This window comes from Melozone crissalis, unplaced genomic scaffold (genome assembly GCF_028551555.1).
Source record: "Melozone crissalis strain CALT ecotype California unplaced genomic scaffold, PUWL_Pcris_2 ptg000027l_1, whole genome shotgun sequence".
In the NCBI taxonomy this organism is placed as follows: Eukaryota; Metazoa; Chordata; class Aves; order Passeriformes; family Passerellidae; genus Melozone; species Melozone crissalis.
Genome location: NW_026535805.1, coordinates 64331827 through 64348915, shown reverse-complemented (window position 1 = coordinate 64348915; position 17089 = coordinate 64331827). Strand labels below are relative to the sequence as shown.

The window sequence follows — 17089 nt, the reverse complement described above, 5'->3', positions numbered from 1 at the left end:
TGTTGGACTTAACCAAATGACAAAGAAATGGTGGATCCCAGTTGTATCAACTGAAATGAAACAGCATTCCTGTTTCTTGTGAATAAGGGGAAACTTCAGGATAGATGTGGAAATACAGCAGGAGGAGAAGGGGAGGCCATATAACCTCTCACTGTAGACTTGCATTTACAAGAACTGTGGGCTTATGTCACTATGAAAGCATGTGCTGAATATAGCAGCATGAGGGGAATATTAATTTAACATACAGCTGATAATGTGCATTGTTTCATTTCAAAAGTCTATCTGCAAAATGCTTGTCACTTTACTAAATTACCATGGAAGTGTCTTAAAAACTTTTTAAGTTCTTTTCATCTGAGGTAAAATCACTTTTGACATCATCTTAACAGACTTTGCTCTCTCTAAGGAATAAACACTTAAGTATTTTCCACATATATTATAAATGCACTCTAATTAAAGGCACATTTTGTGCTTTTTAGTTTTCTTCAGTGTTGTGTTAGCTTTGTAGAACCTGCCCTTCATAAAACAAAAACATTAAAATTGATTTTAATCTGAGTAGAATACAATTGAAATGGTACCAAGAAGGAGGTAACAGCTTGTGCTAGTGACACAAGGGAATGATGCCTGAGGACTTTGGTTCCTGTATGATTTAAAGGAGGATGACTGGCTTTTGCCTGAGTGCTGCAGTACAGCTCTCTGGATTCTTAGCACTGTGAATCTCTGCTTTCATAACCCTTCCACAACTGCACTAGATGGAGAGGAAGGATAAGTTATCCCTGTCCTCTCTCCACAAAACAAAGTGTTTATGAACTCCTTGTAACTAAGATTTTTAGTCTAAGGTTTCTTGAACTTATTCTCAGCATTCTATACATCAAGGTCATTTATGCTTATTTCTAATTAAGTACTTAAAGGTTGGGATGAGGGAAATATGAGAAAGTGTAATGCAGTAGCCATGAAGGGAAGTACAGTTATACTGTGGTGCATTACAAAAAACATACTCCGGCAAGTAGGTCCAGTGGCTTTCTAGAACTATTTTATACTATTTGCTATCATTATATACTATTATATTTTATAATAATGTAATAATATATTATCATATACTATTAACCATTATTATACTATTTACTAGTATATGTAATGTTAGCCCCAAATTTCCATAATAAAAGAGGTATTGAGTTATAAAACAATAGGCCAATTCTCATTCATATCCTAAATAGTGTAACTTCAAACCTTCTTTTGGGATTTTTTTACAAAGGTATGGAAAACTGGAAGGTTCTTAATATTTTTTAATTAAAGACCATGACAATATGTCAGCCCCATCTCTAAGTCTTAAGATCACAAACTGTAGTCATTGGGGTTTTTACTGGCAAGACTGAGTATGTTTTACTCCTCACAACTACACCTTGTATAAGTCAAGACTTCACTTCTCAGTGGAGGTGTGTATTTATCATTCCATGAGACAATCTTTGTTGTGTTATGTCACATTAGCAAAACTGTGAATGGGAACAGTCTTTAGTAAGTGAGACCAAATATCTATTTTACAATGTGCTCTAGCAGAAGGAACTGTCAGAGAAGAAGCCTCTATAACTCACCACAGAATAGTATTATTCTGTATCACATGTAGGATATTCAAGAAATCTCCTAATGCTTTTATCATAGTGCGAGGAGAATAATAAATGCATATTAAACTCACTGAAGGATCCACAGGTGACCACAGAATGAGGTTGTATTTAGAAGTGAGCCTAGATATGATGATGTTTCACAGTTTCATCCTGAAGCCATCCTTGTTTGTGCCTTTGAACATACATAATTTAGTGTCTTGTCATCTCCTGGAAGAAATGGGTCCTATTCCTGTGACTGATACTGCAAGGCATGGGGTGGGTGAGCACAGATGTGACTTGCTGTTGTATGGGAAGAGGGGGCGGTGACCACCAACAGAATGCACAGACTCTTAATGTTCACCTCTAGTCTCACATTTCAGGAGCTGCCAGTGTTTCTGTACTTGTAATGCATATGGTGTTGGAGATAAGGATGAGGAGTGCAGAAAAGGAGGGTTTCTTTGCCTGTCTAGGCCAAATCCGTGAAGCCCCTGCAGCATGGGCCTCTAAGACTTGGCTGCTTGTTCCTACCAAGGCTGGCTGCTGTGTGCACAAGGGAGCCTGTGCTGCTGTGATGGTGCAAACACTGCCCACTCATGCAGCTTCTTGTGGCTGAGGCTTTTCTGCAGTCAGTCCATGCTGAGCTGTAAACTAAGCTGGCAGAAGCACTTTTCTGTCCATTTGCTGCATGGTCTCAGGCTCATGGGACTTGTTTCTGCATCAGTTGGGGATGTGACTGCAGAGCCCCAGTCCCTTGTGGTTGTGCTGTGCATCTTTGTTGTGTAGCCAGAGCCTTAGAGTATGCACAGGAGTGAGCACTGTGTAAGGGGCACCTTTAAACCACAGAATTTGATACAATAAAATGATTTCTCTAGTGACCACATTTTATGCTTGAAGGGATAAAAATCACAGTCACAGACAATCCTTCAGATTTAGTAGATTATACTCTTGGAAGAATTACTAGGTACTACAGTCATGACTGGGATTCCTCTAAAGAGCTAGATCAAAGAGTCCCTATTTCAAGTTTTTTATGAGTGCCTAACACAGTTGTACTCCATGATCAAGTAAGTCCTTTACTGAGAGACATTACAATGAAAATTGAAGTTTTCCTAAATCATAAATTTATGAAAAATCATGGTTGCTTTAATTTCATCACATTTGAGTTGTGATTGATAAATACATCAGCATTTAAATAAATATACTTGTGTATGTGGCATGTTGGTTTTCCTCTGAACTCTTTTTATTACCAGTAATAAGTGTGAACTTGTCATAGTACATTAGAATTCTAATAAACTCTGAATGTTAATAATTAATTGTTCAAAATTAATCATTATAACCACAGTATACAAGTTGTTTGCAAAAGAAAGGTCTTGCAGAGGGCTTTCCTGGACTATCTCATCTCCTGCTATTACAGACATGTAATTTCTCTCATATACAGATCAGACTCAAAAGACTTTTCTTGACTTTTTGTTTGTATGAAACAATATGTTTCAAATAGAATGGTTTGGGTCAGAACAGACCTTTAAAAATCATCTACAATAACCTGTCCCTGCCATGTGCTGGGACCTCTTGAACTGGATTGGGTTACTGAGAGCACCAACCAATCTGACCTGAAATGTTTCCAGGGATGGAGCATGCTCTGTATCTCTGAGTAACCCCTTCTAGTGTTTCATTGCCCTCATTGTAAAAAATTCATTCCTATTATCTAGTCTAAATCAACCCTCTTTTAGTTTAAAACGATTACCCCTTGTCCTATCACAACAGGCCCTGATATATAAGCCCATTTCAGGTACTGAAAGGCTGTAATGAGGTCTCCCCAGAGCCTTTTCTTCTCCAGGCTGAACAACCCCAGCTCTCTCAGTGTTCCTTCCTGAGAAATGTTCCAGCCCACTGACCAATTTTGTTGCATTCCTCTGGACCTGCTCCAATACATTCATGTGTTTCCTGTGCTGAGGACTTCAGAACTGGATACTGGGGTTACTCCTTTTAAGTACATCCTCAGGAAAAGAAATTCATTACATGTGGGGAACATTGCTTCCTCAAACCAAGCAGGAGATGAAGAAAAACAACCTTTCCCAGTAGCTGTGATCACAATAGGAACAAGTTAAATGAGTACTATAATTTGACTAAGACTAATGGTAGGGCAGAGAGTATCCCAAGATGTCTGTGTAGTTTTTTAAGATTATTCTCTCTTATCCTTTACTTTCTAATGCCCACCACAATTCTTGTACCAAGTTGAAGGGCAGGACTGTTGGGAAGCACTAAAGTGTTACAGCACAGATAATCCTCAGCCTTTGCTTGGCCTGGCCTTTGTAAGCAAAGGTGAGTGCTCTCTGCCTCTGCTCACGTTTCTCCAAGCTGGCACAGCCCCGGGCCAGTGGACATTCCTACAGCCACAGCCGGTGTCAGCACAGAGCATGGGCAGGGCCTGCCACCTCTGCCTGCCAGGCCTTGTGGCCAGGCTCTGAAAATCATGTCCTGTCGAGGTCCTTGAATTACTGCAGCTCAACCATGAAAAGGCTGAACTGCAGGAACCAGTCACATGGGAATTTCTTTCCATTGGGAAATGGGAGCCATTTGTTTAAATCAGCTGTCAGTGGTCCTTAGCTGGAGGCTATGCTGGCATTCCATCTTGAGCAGGAATATCTCAATGCTGCCTCCTGCCAGCATGGCCTTTGTGCAGGTGTGATGTACCTTGCAGAGCTTTCTGGAGATCAGAACCAGGCCTCCCCTCACTTAGTTTTAGCCCAAATACATTTTCTATTTAGATTACCTGCTTTTATGCAATAAGAAACCCAGTTCAGGTGAAGGGAGGGAAAATGTCTTGTTTCCCTTATGCAGTAAAAAAACCCAACAATTTGGGTGGAGGAAGGGAAAATGTCCTGTTGCCCTTGGTAGTAGTGCCAGTTTGTCATCTGAAGATGTGCAGGAATTGCAGTTTCTGTCATGTGATGTTTTTCACAAGAGCACGTGCACAGGCACTTCACAAAGCTTTGGAAAATAGTTTGTTAAACCATGTAAATTATACACATATTTGGAACATGAGATACTTCTCAGGTATGTATACCCCCAGTCACACTGAAGGTGCTTGACTTTCATCCTAAATCATAATCTAAGATAAAGAGTAAATGTTCAGTTTTAGTGGCTATTAGCTACAAAAAGAATATGATCCTCTTAAAAGAAAAAAAAAAAAATCCCGTATGTATGCAGTTCCAGTATAACTGAGAAAACACCAATGTAGTCAGTCAGTAATGCCTACAGTGATTGATAAAAATACTGTCCCACTGACAAGTTGCAAATACTTAAATTCTACTGGAATATGTCTTTACAAAGAAGGTGACTCAAAGGTTGAAGTATTCTGAGGTTAAATACCTGATTGTGATTGTATGCTTTCCACCCTTAGGACTATGTGCTGGCTGTAGAAGCTTACCACTCTGTCATCAAATATTACCCACAGCAAGAGCCTCAGTTGCTGAGTGGAATTGGAAGGATTTTCCTTCAGGTATGCATTTTATTCTAAATTTGCCAGGTAATACTGCCGTTGATAGCTACGAGAATAATCACTGCATTTAAAACTATAGCTGTTTTTGTAGGGCATATGTCAAATTGTAGAGGCAATGCTCAAAACAAAACCCCTTCTACCATGTCATATCTAATTAGGAAATATGAAGCACCTATAGTATTTAAAGTGCATTAGCAAACAAAGAACATGTTGTAGAAAATTATGCTAGTATTTTATTAAAAAAGTGACATTCTGTTTTCCCTGAAACTAAGGGTAAAACTCCCATTGACATCAGTGAGACAAAATTTCCCTAAAAATCTCGTGTCTCACTGCCTCAGACTGCAGGCAACTCTCAGTCCCACTGTATAACTGCCAACTTCATCTAGAAAAAATTCAAGTGTCCTTCTTTTGTCCAAATCATATCCCTGAGAAGACAGGGGAGGGCACCTTAAAAGAAAAAAACAGTATACAGAAAAGTATAATAAAACTCCATGTACCTGTATTGAATGGCAAATAAAAATAGATTTTATTTTTCATAAAATGATGCATCTAAATAGCTATCTGATCTTTTTAATTTTTGGCATCTCACGAGTTCTTTGCAGTTCTTTCATATTTCTGATACTGATAATTCAAACTTTTCCCCTTTTATCTACTTACTCTTATTATTAATGAGAACTCTAATTTTGGATTTTCAGGTATTTACAAATGATCTTATTTGTGACATTCCTGTAATAAAAATTATATTGAAATTGAGTAATTTACTCTTAATAGATAATTATTAACATTGCTTGCCTGAAATCATAGAATGTCATTCAAATTCAATTATGGATTTTCAGTTCTCAGCAAAAGCATGGCTTCACAATGTGTTAGAAATGTTTGTCTTTAAAAGTCTCTAGTTTAAAGTGGATCTCCATCACTGTGGAGCAATTTTATGATATTGGCTGTGTGCATTAATTACTGCCTAAATAGGGAACATAATAATTATGCGCATTAAAGAATGGTACGGTAAATACGCAAAATACTAAAGGAAATACAAGTTGTTAATAGTTCTGGTCTTTCTGTGAAAATGAGTGGGTATGTTACTGGCACTTTCTTTCTGACAAGAGTGTCTACCCTGATGTCACACCCAAAGTCTGTTTGTCATTCCATTTGCTCTGGAGAAATTTTCACTCCCATGAGGAAAGCATCTCCTAAATTAGAGAATGATTTGAAATCACTGCCTTCCACAGTGCTGTGACCACAGGCCTCCCATTCTGAGGGGTTTTACTGTCACATCTGGACATAGCAAAAGGGGTTATGAGGAGTCCTTGATATTTTCATGTGACCTAGATAGAAGTTAAAAAGAATGGTCTCTAAATGCAAATATTTTCATTTCTTCTAGCACTTTAAGGAGATAAGGTTGTATTGGTTGGCTTGTTGTCTTTTCCTGTCACAAAATTTTCAGCTCTCTTTGTTGGGTACTAGTGCAACAGATGCGAGATTTTGATATATTAAGAGAAATAGGGAGTGTCCAGTTAATCAAAACCAAGCCATTTGAATTAAAGAAAGATAAATGTGTTGCAGTCCTGGGCATCATCATTTTGGTAAGATCACTCTGTGGTAAGTGTGCACTGTTGACAAGGCACTTGCTGGAAAAAAAAAAATAAAATGTCTTGCAGGTAAAAGAGAAAAGCAGTTTTCTCATATTCAAATGTCACAACTTCTCAAAAATCAGTAGCAATTCCCAAATAACCTCAGACTCTGCTGCTGACTTTGAACATTTACCAAGAGAGGTGTAAGGCAGCCAGATTCCAGTTGCTTATGAGTCACATACACTGTTTGACAGTAGACATCACACACATAAAACAAAGCAATAAAGTGGAATAAAATGTAATTCAGGAGTTTAGCAGAAAAAAGTTGCAACCTTTTTAAACATGTAAAACTTAATTTCTTTTACTTTGATTTATTTTTTCTTAATTAAATTGAGCTTACTACTCTAAGGCATCATGCCCTCTTTATCTTCACATGTAAGTGGAACATAAGGAGGTCTGGATCTGACGTACAACCTTTGGCTGTTGCCTTAAAAAGTGGGAAATGAGAATTAGAGAAATGAAGAATGGAGGAAAAGACAGAGTTTATCACAAAGAAATTTTCATAAAGACTGCAATTGTCTCAGCAGTCACCTGACCTGTAAAACAGAAACAATTAATGAATTAGAGAAACAGTGAATATATTTTAGTCTCTAGGATTATATTGTGTAGCTCTCACTGGCTGACCTATCCAAAATTTCCATTTGAATAAGTACATTAAGAAAAAAAAATTGAAGATGCCTGACCTTACCCTCTGCAATAAATTGCTGCAAAATGAGTCAAAAGCAATAAAAAAATTCTAGAAGAAAACTAATCTTGGTTTCCAGACAAACAGCAAAGTTAAGCACATAGTATATAGGAGGCTCTTTGTTAGGGAATATGATTATTTGAGGTTAACAGTAGAATCTTCATTTTTATTTGATGTGCTAATTATTATTAAATACTGAAGTCATACTTTCTGAGTTAATAAGTGATAAAATTATAAATAAGTGCATAAGTGATAAAGACCACTTAAATTGGTTCTATTACTTTAATGACTAATTAAAAATAGTTATTTCTTTTAAATGATCTTTCCCACCAAAATTTTTTAAAAAGTAAACTGTCCTCCTCTGTGGGAGAAATCAGATTTAAGAGTTCAGAATGTTTGCTGGGAAAATACGAGATGCTGCTAAGAAATCAGAACCATTCATGATCACAAATAATGTGTGATTAGTATCAAAGCATACTAGATTTGGACTCATCAAGCCTCTCAGGAGAGTAAACTGGTAACTTGCTTTAGAATTGATTGTTCTCATGGTTAAGGGATTCCCAGGTTAAAAGTACTCGAGGACAGATTCATTTACACTTTGCCAGCGTTATCCTCTTGTTAAATGTAATTATTTTCTTGTGATTTACATTTTAGTGAGATTTATAGAGAGAAGTTATATCCTTTATCATTACAAGTAAACGTGTGGTACTTTCAGATGAATAATATTTGTTTTGAGTCCAGTTACATAACATCTGGGATAAATGCATCTGTTTCATGATGGGTATTCCAGAAATGTTTGGTAGATGGACAGCAATTGACACTACATCTTTGACTGCAGTGTTCAATTGCATCATCTCCTAAACATAAAGAAGAATAATTTCCTTATGTTGTCATGGAATAAGTCTTGTAGTTAGAGGTGAAGCAGTATCTGTTGTATTAGTGGTGTTTGTAGTGGATACTGCCTCTGGGATATTCCCATAAGGAAATTGGGAAGAAATGTAGATGAAGCCTTCAGATGGATAGATGTTTGCTGTCTCTGAGAAGTGCAGTTGGAAAGTCATTTGCTGATGACTGGAAGGACTTGCTAGATGATCCTCTTTTCCACAAGGAAAGAGATCCTCTTTTCCACAAGGATCTCTTTAGGGTTTGTAGTGTTTGTATTTTTTGGTTAGGTAGTGCTTGTACGATGAAATGCGAAGCATGCTTGTAGAATGTACAGATGATGCCAAGCTGGGAGTGCTACAGACAGACACTATGAGGGGCAGGATCAGAATGCAAAATAATCTTGACAAGTTGAGAAGCTGAAATGTTAAATTGGCTGTGATTCAAACAGCAAAGGCAAAATGCTACCAAAGACTAGGAGTAATATACAAATACAAAATGAGAAGCAACAACAAGCCTATTTCCTGTAGAAAGGAAATAGGCTGAGAGTAAGAAGACTACACAAGGGTGAACAAATTGGACTTCCAGATACTTGGCATAAAAGCAAAATTTATATTCACATGTGAAACAAAGTGATTCCTGCTTCTCACTGCTGGTGAGAGATCAGTTGGATTATGGAGACTTCTTATGTGGGCACTCAGGGAGGATGTGAAGTAACAGGAGAGAGTTCAGAGAATCCAGAAAGCATTTTCTATGAGAAAAGGGTAAACACTGCTGAAAATTGATTTTCATTCTAGAAGGGAATAAAAAACTTTCAAGTATGCAAAAGACTGTAAAAAAAGAGGAGTCATACATTTTTCCCTACCACTATGGGCAGACAAAAAGCTGAGGTAAAAAGTGCAGTAAGATTGGAGGTATTTTCTGATGCTAGGGCAATTTAAGAATTCTGGATTAAGTTTTCTAGTAAGACTTGGGTTTGTAATATCCACCATCTGAGACCATTAAGGAGACTTTAGCACATTTGTCACAAACATTTTTCATAGTGTTCTTAAAAAAATGGGTAGTCTCTTGAGGGCCCCCTTGAATCTCCCCACCTGAGGACTGCCTGGTTTCCATGGCTTTATGCTTCTGAACTAGTTTAATTTTACTCCTTTTGATGATTTATTTTTGTCTTCTTCCATCTCTCCAGCCTGAAAAACATGCTGGTAACTTATTTTCCAAATAAGTGGCCTTCTTCAAGTATTTTTTTCATCTCAAAGAGCAATGTATGTGACTCACCTTTAGGTGAAATACCCCTTCCTTTTTAGAAATCCCCTCCCCCATTCCATCCCCTATCAGATCTGTACTTCTTTATACCAGTTTTCAAATCTCTCATTCCTTCATCCTGCTCAACTCACTCTTTGGTGTTTTTTTAATCTTTAAATAGTCCATCTTGCCAATATCCTCAATGGTCAATTGTACTGGAGTTGTTTTCTGACATATGGTGTGATGCACTGAAGTCATCGTGTGGCCCCTGGCTATGACCCAGAGGCTGTGTGTTAACCAGGTGTGTGTCCTCCTGTGGTAACTACGAGGCCACTGGTGTCTGTCTTCCCTTCCTGTGGAATCACGCCCATTTCATTGGAAGTAACTCTGACCTTTTCTCATTTTCAGCTACTGTTTTGAGCTGTGGAGTTAGTTACAACAACAGAGCTGGATGAGGATATGGGGCCTCCCTGCCCTACAGTCCTCAAGTGCTCCACAGCCCCAGCTGAGAAACTGCCATGGGCAAACTGGTGGACATGCTTTTTGTGTGCTTTTCATGACCTTAACGTGGCTCTTCAAATACATTGCTTGGTAACAGGTGTTACCAGGTCACCTTGGTGTAAAGAGCTTGGTAATGGACTTTGACATACTGCATATGTTTTTGTGTCCTTATAAGATATAATCAGGATGATAAGATATAATCAGCTCTTTTCTTCTTATTGTGGTAACTCACGATTTTTCTGTCTAGATTGGGGACATAAAAACTGCAGAAAAATATTTTCAAGATGTTGAGAAAGTGACTCACAAATTGGATGGACTACAGAGTCAAATTATGGTTTTAATGAACAGGTAGGTAATTTAATAGCTAAATAAAATTTCTTAAAATGTAGTTCTGAAAGTATGCAAGGTGATAATTAAACTACACTTGAGACAATCCTGTTCTCTTTCTCTCTTTTATGGGACTTCATCTGTCATAGGTGAGACTGAATGGCGCACAGACTTAGGAGATCTCTCTAACTTGGTACAGTCGTATCATCTTGCATTGAAACTGGGATCTTTCAGTTGATTTTTTCTCATTCTTTTAGGCACTGCATATTTTCACCTCTCTCGTGTTTTTTCAATATACATTTGCATAAATACCTGTTAGGAGAGGAGAAGTTATTTTGGGCAGTTATCCTACAATCAGATCTGCCAGGAAAGTGCCACCCGGTAGCTTCAAAGGATGCTTGAATACACTGTAGTAAATTGCACTGTGTGATGGGGAACTCACTTTGCAATGGTTAGCACATTGGCTTAATATATTTAGAGGATACTATTCAAAAGTGTCCTGAAAATTATATGGCTGATTTCATGAAGAGAAATAATTCTGGGAAGAGAGTATCTGCATTTAAATTAATAAAACACAATGAAGACTGTTGCTCTCGTAGGCAAAAAATACAGCTGAGCGATCCAAGTTGTCATTCCATTTGTCTGTAAATCAGTGTCTCCTTCACACTGTAAAGAACAAATGTCAGAAACTCTCACATCTGTAACAGGAAAAATAAAAAATGGTGTCCATTCTTTTTAAAATGTATTATTACCTTGGGTTTATGAGTAGATCTCATTTATATGTCACTTACTTTCTAGAGCATTTCTCCACCTCGGTCAGAATAATTTTGCAGAAGCTCATCGATTTTTCACAGAAATTTTAAGGATCGACTCATCAAATGCTGTGGTAAATCTTCAAATTGCTATATATATAATGAACACCTAAATTATTCTCGTAATACTTCATGCATGAATTTAATAAGTGCCCAGAGTATGCTCAGGGCTTTACAGAAAAATGGGATGTGGTATGTGTGCCAAAAGGTTTTCAGTATACATAAGGATAAGGTGGAAAATGGGATGGGAAATTAAGAACCAGTCTGTATGAAGGGCGTGAATACTTAGGCATGCATGTAGAAATTCCAAGACACTCTTCTTTTACGGGATCTTTGCAAAAGCACTTTTTTTGGCACTCACTGTTTTTAGCATAGACTTGCATGTCAGGAAAAGAAACGGCAGCTGCCAACATGTATAAAATTAACTTGATTTCACACAACATTGAAAGGATATTGTAATTTTAAACATGACATTTTTCACATGTTGTATATCGGAGCCTTGGGTTCCTGTCACAAGCTGAGATCAAAGAGCTGCTTATTTACCTTTGGGTTTCCTACACCTGACAGTTTTCAGTGCATGGTCATGTAAGTGTTCCTGAGAAGTCAGACAGCTTACCCCCAGTAATCTGCTCCAAGGCCATCTACAGACTGAAGGGACTGAGTTTAGGAAACACATGAATTGCATTATTTTGCAGGCTGTAAAATAGAGTGTATTATAAATCACACAAGATCAGTAAAGTTTCCTGAATGGACAGAAAAATATTTTTTTCTAAAAGGCCATGTTCTTCCTTTATCTTCATCTTTAGAAGATATGAAAGTTTCTGCCGCCAAACATGTTATAACATGTTTTCACTTTGTACTGTTGGAATCTTTCAGTAACTCATAAAACCCATTTTGTGTATTAAGGAAAATGGAACCTGACTTGATCATTCATATATATTTAGACTGCCCTATCTGCTGGATTTACGTGAAGTCAGCTGTAGATGCCTTTGTGATAAGAAAGTATCTTCCTGTTGCTTATGTGGACATGTAAGCCAGAGAGAGAGAAAAACACTTCTGAAAATATAATGAAGTAATTTTAAAAAAAAATCTATGAAAATGCATGTAGAAGGTCATGTAGTTTCTGAAATTTGTTTCTCTTGGCTTTCAGACTAATGTCTTATACTAGTTATATTTCATTTTAAATTGTCTTTTAGAGTTTCAGCTCTTAGACATACCCTACTGGCAGAGGGTAAATTTGAGAATTAAAAGAAAAGGATAGCATTGTATAATTGATAATGTATTTTAGTTTTGCACACACATGCAGAATAGTAATTCTTAGCATACAGTAAATATGTTGCAACTGCAGATGCTAGACTTTTTCTTTTCCTTCTCTCTTATGACTTGTAAATGCATATATATATATATATATGTATTTATAAACACACAATTTGTTTACAAGATGTTTTTCCCTAGGCTAACAACAATGCTGCTGTTTGTCTTCTGTACCTGGGGAAACTGAAGGATTCCCTCCGGCAGTTGGAAGGAATGGTTCAGCAGGACCCTCAGCACTACCTGCACGAGAGCGTCCTCTTCAACCTGACCACCATGTATGAACTGGAGTCCTCTCGCAGTATGCAGAAGAAGCAGGCACTTTTAGAGGCTGTGGCTGTCAAAGAGGGTGATAGCTTTAATACTCAGTGTCTCAAGTTGGGATAGATCATTTCCAACTAAGTTTTTCCAGCAAGGCTGATTTTTTAAATTGTATATACTCGTGCTAATGTGTAAATGTGAAATAAAATCTGTTCAATTATGAATATTCAGTGGCATTACTACAGAACCTGTCACCTCTCATAGGCCTGTCATTGCAAAGACTTTGTGCTGACTTAGAGCCAGCTTCATACCTTTCATCCCTACAGGTCTGTTTCTGTCCAGTTACTCCTCATTACAGTGCACTACAATATACATGTGTGTATACATATAATTATATATATATAATCAACTACTCAGATTCTTTTATGAGAAAAACTGAATTTAACCTTATTTTGTCTTGATAATTTTGCAGTAGTCAATGAGTAGCCAATGAGCTTATTTCATCAGCTAGGAGTTATTGACAGAATATCAGTATGTGTGTTATGGAAAGGAAATTCTGAACACACCTCTCCTCATTTTGTCCCCATCAGACTCCTGAATCTTACACCTTTGTGTGTCTGTGGCTGTCAGAGGAGGCTGCTTGATAACCACCATTCAGAGTCACAGCATGGCTAAGGTTGGGAGGAACTGCTGGAGGCCATCTGGTCCAAGTCCCAGTAGCACAGGGACATGTCCAGGAGTGTGTGAGGGAGTCCAACAATCCTACACAGAATCTGTTTCCCACAGAATGAGGGACTAGACTAAATGGTCTCCCTGTACTTCCTTGGGTTTGTGTAACTGTTAAATCTTTCAGATTAAAACACATGGATTCTGCACAGCTGCTCCACTCTGGCATTCTGCTGGGTAGAGAAAGGAGCAGTACCAGGTGGAGTGGAAACACAATGGATTTCAGTTCAGTTCCTCTCCTCTCCCGTTATAAAGCGAAAACACTGAGCATGAAGTATTTCCCAGGGAAAATGATGCAGAGCCTGAGGCAGAGGTATCTAAAGGTTAGGCCACACTGAGTGGAAGCAAATGGGGTTCAGGACACAAGGCAGTTACTAGTGATGGAACAGTATCAGCATATACTGATTTTGGCATCCCTCAGAACACAGATTTTTTGAATCACAGTATCACTGTGATACCAGTGTATTTCACATCTCTGCCCACATTTCTCCCTTCAGCTGTATTATAAAGATTCAATGCAGATACTCCCACTCATACATGAACACAATATATGCATCTGTTCATAGGAGGGTTTTATTGTTCTGAGATTTAATGCTTAGCAATTGGACTAGTTTCTTGTCACAAATCACTGCCATGGGACAATTCCATAAGTGTGTTAGATTTTTTAATACCATATCCATCAATTAATTCTCACTCCCTTTAAATACCCCCACCTGTATTTTTAAGTAACCAATAACTCATTTTTATGCTTGTCCATCTGGAGATACTGTACAGGGGCCAAACAGTTGTCCTCAAAAGTCAGGTTGTTTGAAAACTTCTGCAGTCTAGACATGCAGACATAAGGATGCTGCAAAGTCGCTGGTCACCTGAAAAGATATAAGCCTACAGCTTATGCAGAAACTGAAATTGCTCCATTTTTACAGTGTATTTCTGTTTGACAGGCCATACTTGTACCCAAAACAACAGCTAGTTGTGTACTAATCAACTGAAAAAAATTGAAAGCAGTTGGTATTTCTGTTTCTGACTTGGCCTCTAGGTTGAACAGCTGGATCTGAATTAAACTTGTGCAGCACCTGGGTAGACTTGTCCTAAGGTACCACTACTAAACTCAAAAATTAAATATTCAGCACCACCTGCTTTAGCTGGGCTCAAACACCATTTGCATAACTTAAGCGAGTATTAAAATAGTAAATTAAAAGTAGTTATATTGCATTATTCTTTATGAGGTTTTACATTTGTTTTAATTTCTGCTAGGATTTTAGACAAGGCTTAACAGTAATTGGACAGATTCTCAGTTTACACTGATAAGTGAGTTGAAATCACTGTTGTTTTCATTTTGTTACAGCTGTTAATCTGATCAGGTGTGTTACTCCCTGTACTCATTTTTTTATTCTAGTAGTATGTTTTCCCCAGCATAGGTTCCTTTTCTTGGGCATGGAGTTTCTTTGGAGATAAAAAGAACTCCTGGTATGTGACTGCCTTGTTCTCAAAGATGCTGACAGCACTGAACAACTTACCAGGACATGTAGAGGTAGGACAAGGGGCAACAGTTATAAACTAAAAGAGGGTAGGTTTAGCTTGGACATAAGGAAAATATTATTCTTCTTGGTGTGGCACTGGAATAGTTTGCCCAGAGAGGCTCCCCATCCTTGGATGCATGCAAGACAAAGGCTGGATGGGCTTTAAGCAGTCTCTTCTAGTGGAAGGTGTCTGTGCCTTTGGAGAGGGTTGAACTAGATGAGCTTCAAAGGTCCTTTTCAACCCAAGCTATTGCATTTTTTACAGTCATACGTAAAATAATATAAAAGAGATTCACATACGTTTAGCTGAAGTGTCACATTGCATTGCTGTACTGTTGTCTTGCTTTCAGAAAGTGTCATTTGTCTGTTCCAATGCTAAGTGAAAGTAGCATGATCCATCATCATCCAGCATGCTGGAGCCACTTGCCTCTTTACAACTGAAGTAAAAAGCTTCCTTTTTGGTTCCCTAGTGCCTGACACTGCACATGTAAATGACAGTCTGTATTCTGATTGGCAGAGAATAAAAAGTTACTATCCTAGTCAGAGTCCAATAACCATTATAAAAGAAACACTCTGAAAACAAAATCCCGAAATTTCTAAATTTCTCTACATTTTAATTCATGTGTATTACTACATAGGTCTCACTTCAGCATCTTTGCTGTGTTGTTATTAGTCAAAGCTTTTGCTCAGATAAAAATGCCATTAGAGGAGACTTGGACTGGGTGACCTCTAAGCTCAGCCAGCCATTAAACAAGTGACACCCTGGTAGACTTGCAGAATAATTAAAATTTAAATGCAGAGGCATATTATCACTGCTGGATGTATGCAAATTATTAACTGTTTATGAAATGCAGGTAAGACTCAATGTCACTTTATGGTTTGGATGTAACACACATACAAGTGTTTGACTTCCTAAATTCTGCCTGTTACACATCTGAATGCTCTATATGATGTTAGAACATCAAAGCTAAGGACAGACTTTGTCCTCAAAACATTAATTACACCAGGCAATCCTGTTAAATTCAATGAATTCAGCTGAATTTAATGAGGGTTCCTGGTGTAAATGAGGGCAGAGCTCAGTTCTAAAACACAGCATGCATATGTCATCTGGCTAAGTGAGAAAGCTGTGGAAAGCAGAGCCTGAATGCCCTGATTGTTGCATTCAAATCTTAAAGCTTAATGTGCCTTAACAGAAGTTTTGCATTTAAATTCCCACTTTTATTAAAAGAGGAGAAGAGGTGTACTTCAGACATCCAGATAATTGCATTATGCACAGAGACTCTGATCCTCAAAAGAACTTGGGCATCTCTCTGGCATTTTTAATACCTAACTGCAGTTCAGATGAGAATGGCATCCCCTCACCAGGTGGTCAGTGACATTTTCCTGGTGCCTCAGTTTTCAGACTGGACACATTAGGTGTTCCCCAAAGGCAGACATGTGCAGACATGCCTGAAACTCCACAATGGACTTCAGCCAGTGTACTGGAAAGGATGGTCATTCCTTCACCTACCCTGTCCTTCATGTCAGCAGGAGCGCTCGGCCCAATCTAGATGAGTTCACTGACCTGGTGGAAGAACTCACCCAGCCAGCTAACACCCTCTCCAGATACATCTTCCTCCTGAGGCTGTCATCACAAGGATGTGCTGGGAATTACCATGCTGCCTGGTAGGCTGCTGGGTTTTCTGCACTACGGGCCTAATAAGAGGTACACAGCTCCTCTGTGAAGCCTTTGCTGCAGGTGTTTCACAAATCCAGTCAGAGTGGGGGATAAGCAGGGTATTTATGCTTATCTTTATGCAGGATCTTTATGCACAGCTAAGTTTGTCTCATTTGTATGTCAGCTGATGTGCTTAATCAACCACATGTGCTGGAGCTGCCTGAAAGAGGAGTGCAAGATGTATGGCACTGCCATCAGCAGCTGCAGTGAGAACATTCCCGCACTGCTTCAACTAGAAACCAAGCAATATTGGCAAAATGGGACTGAAGCAGCAAATACAGATGTAAATGTATTTCAGACAGGCAGAACCACAGCAGGCAGGGTCAACTTCTCTGAGCTTGCTGAGGTAGCAACCTATAATGCTTCTGTCATGA

At 38.3% G+C, this 17089-nt stretch overlaps 1 protein-coding gene across 3 annotated transcripts in view; it reads left to right on the top strand.

The window, feature by feature from the left end:
* TRAPPC12 (trafficking protein particle complex subunit 12) overlaps positions 1–12976 on the top strand; it is a 50921-nt gene extending 37945 nt beyond the window's left edge. For all 3 annotated transcript variants that reach the window (XM_054280277.1, XM_054280274.1, XM_054280276.1), the window contains exons 9-12: positions 4999–5097; positions 10289–10389; positions 11167–11254; positions 12636–12976. In XM_054280277.1, coding sequence (XP_054136252.1) covers positions 4999–5097; positions 10289–10389; positions 11167–11254; positions 12636–12878 — 531 coding nt within the window. In that variant the 3' untranslated portion in view covers positions 12879–12976. The remainder of the gene's footprint in view (positions 1–4998; positions 5098–10288; positions 10390–11166; positions 11255–12635) is intronic.
* The last annotated feature ends 4113 nt before the right edge of the window (positions 12977–17089 follow it).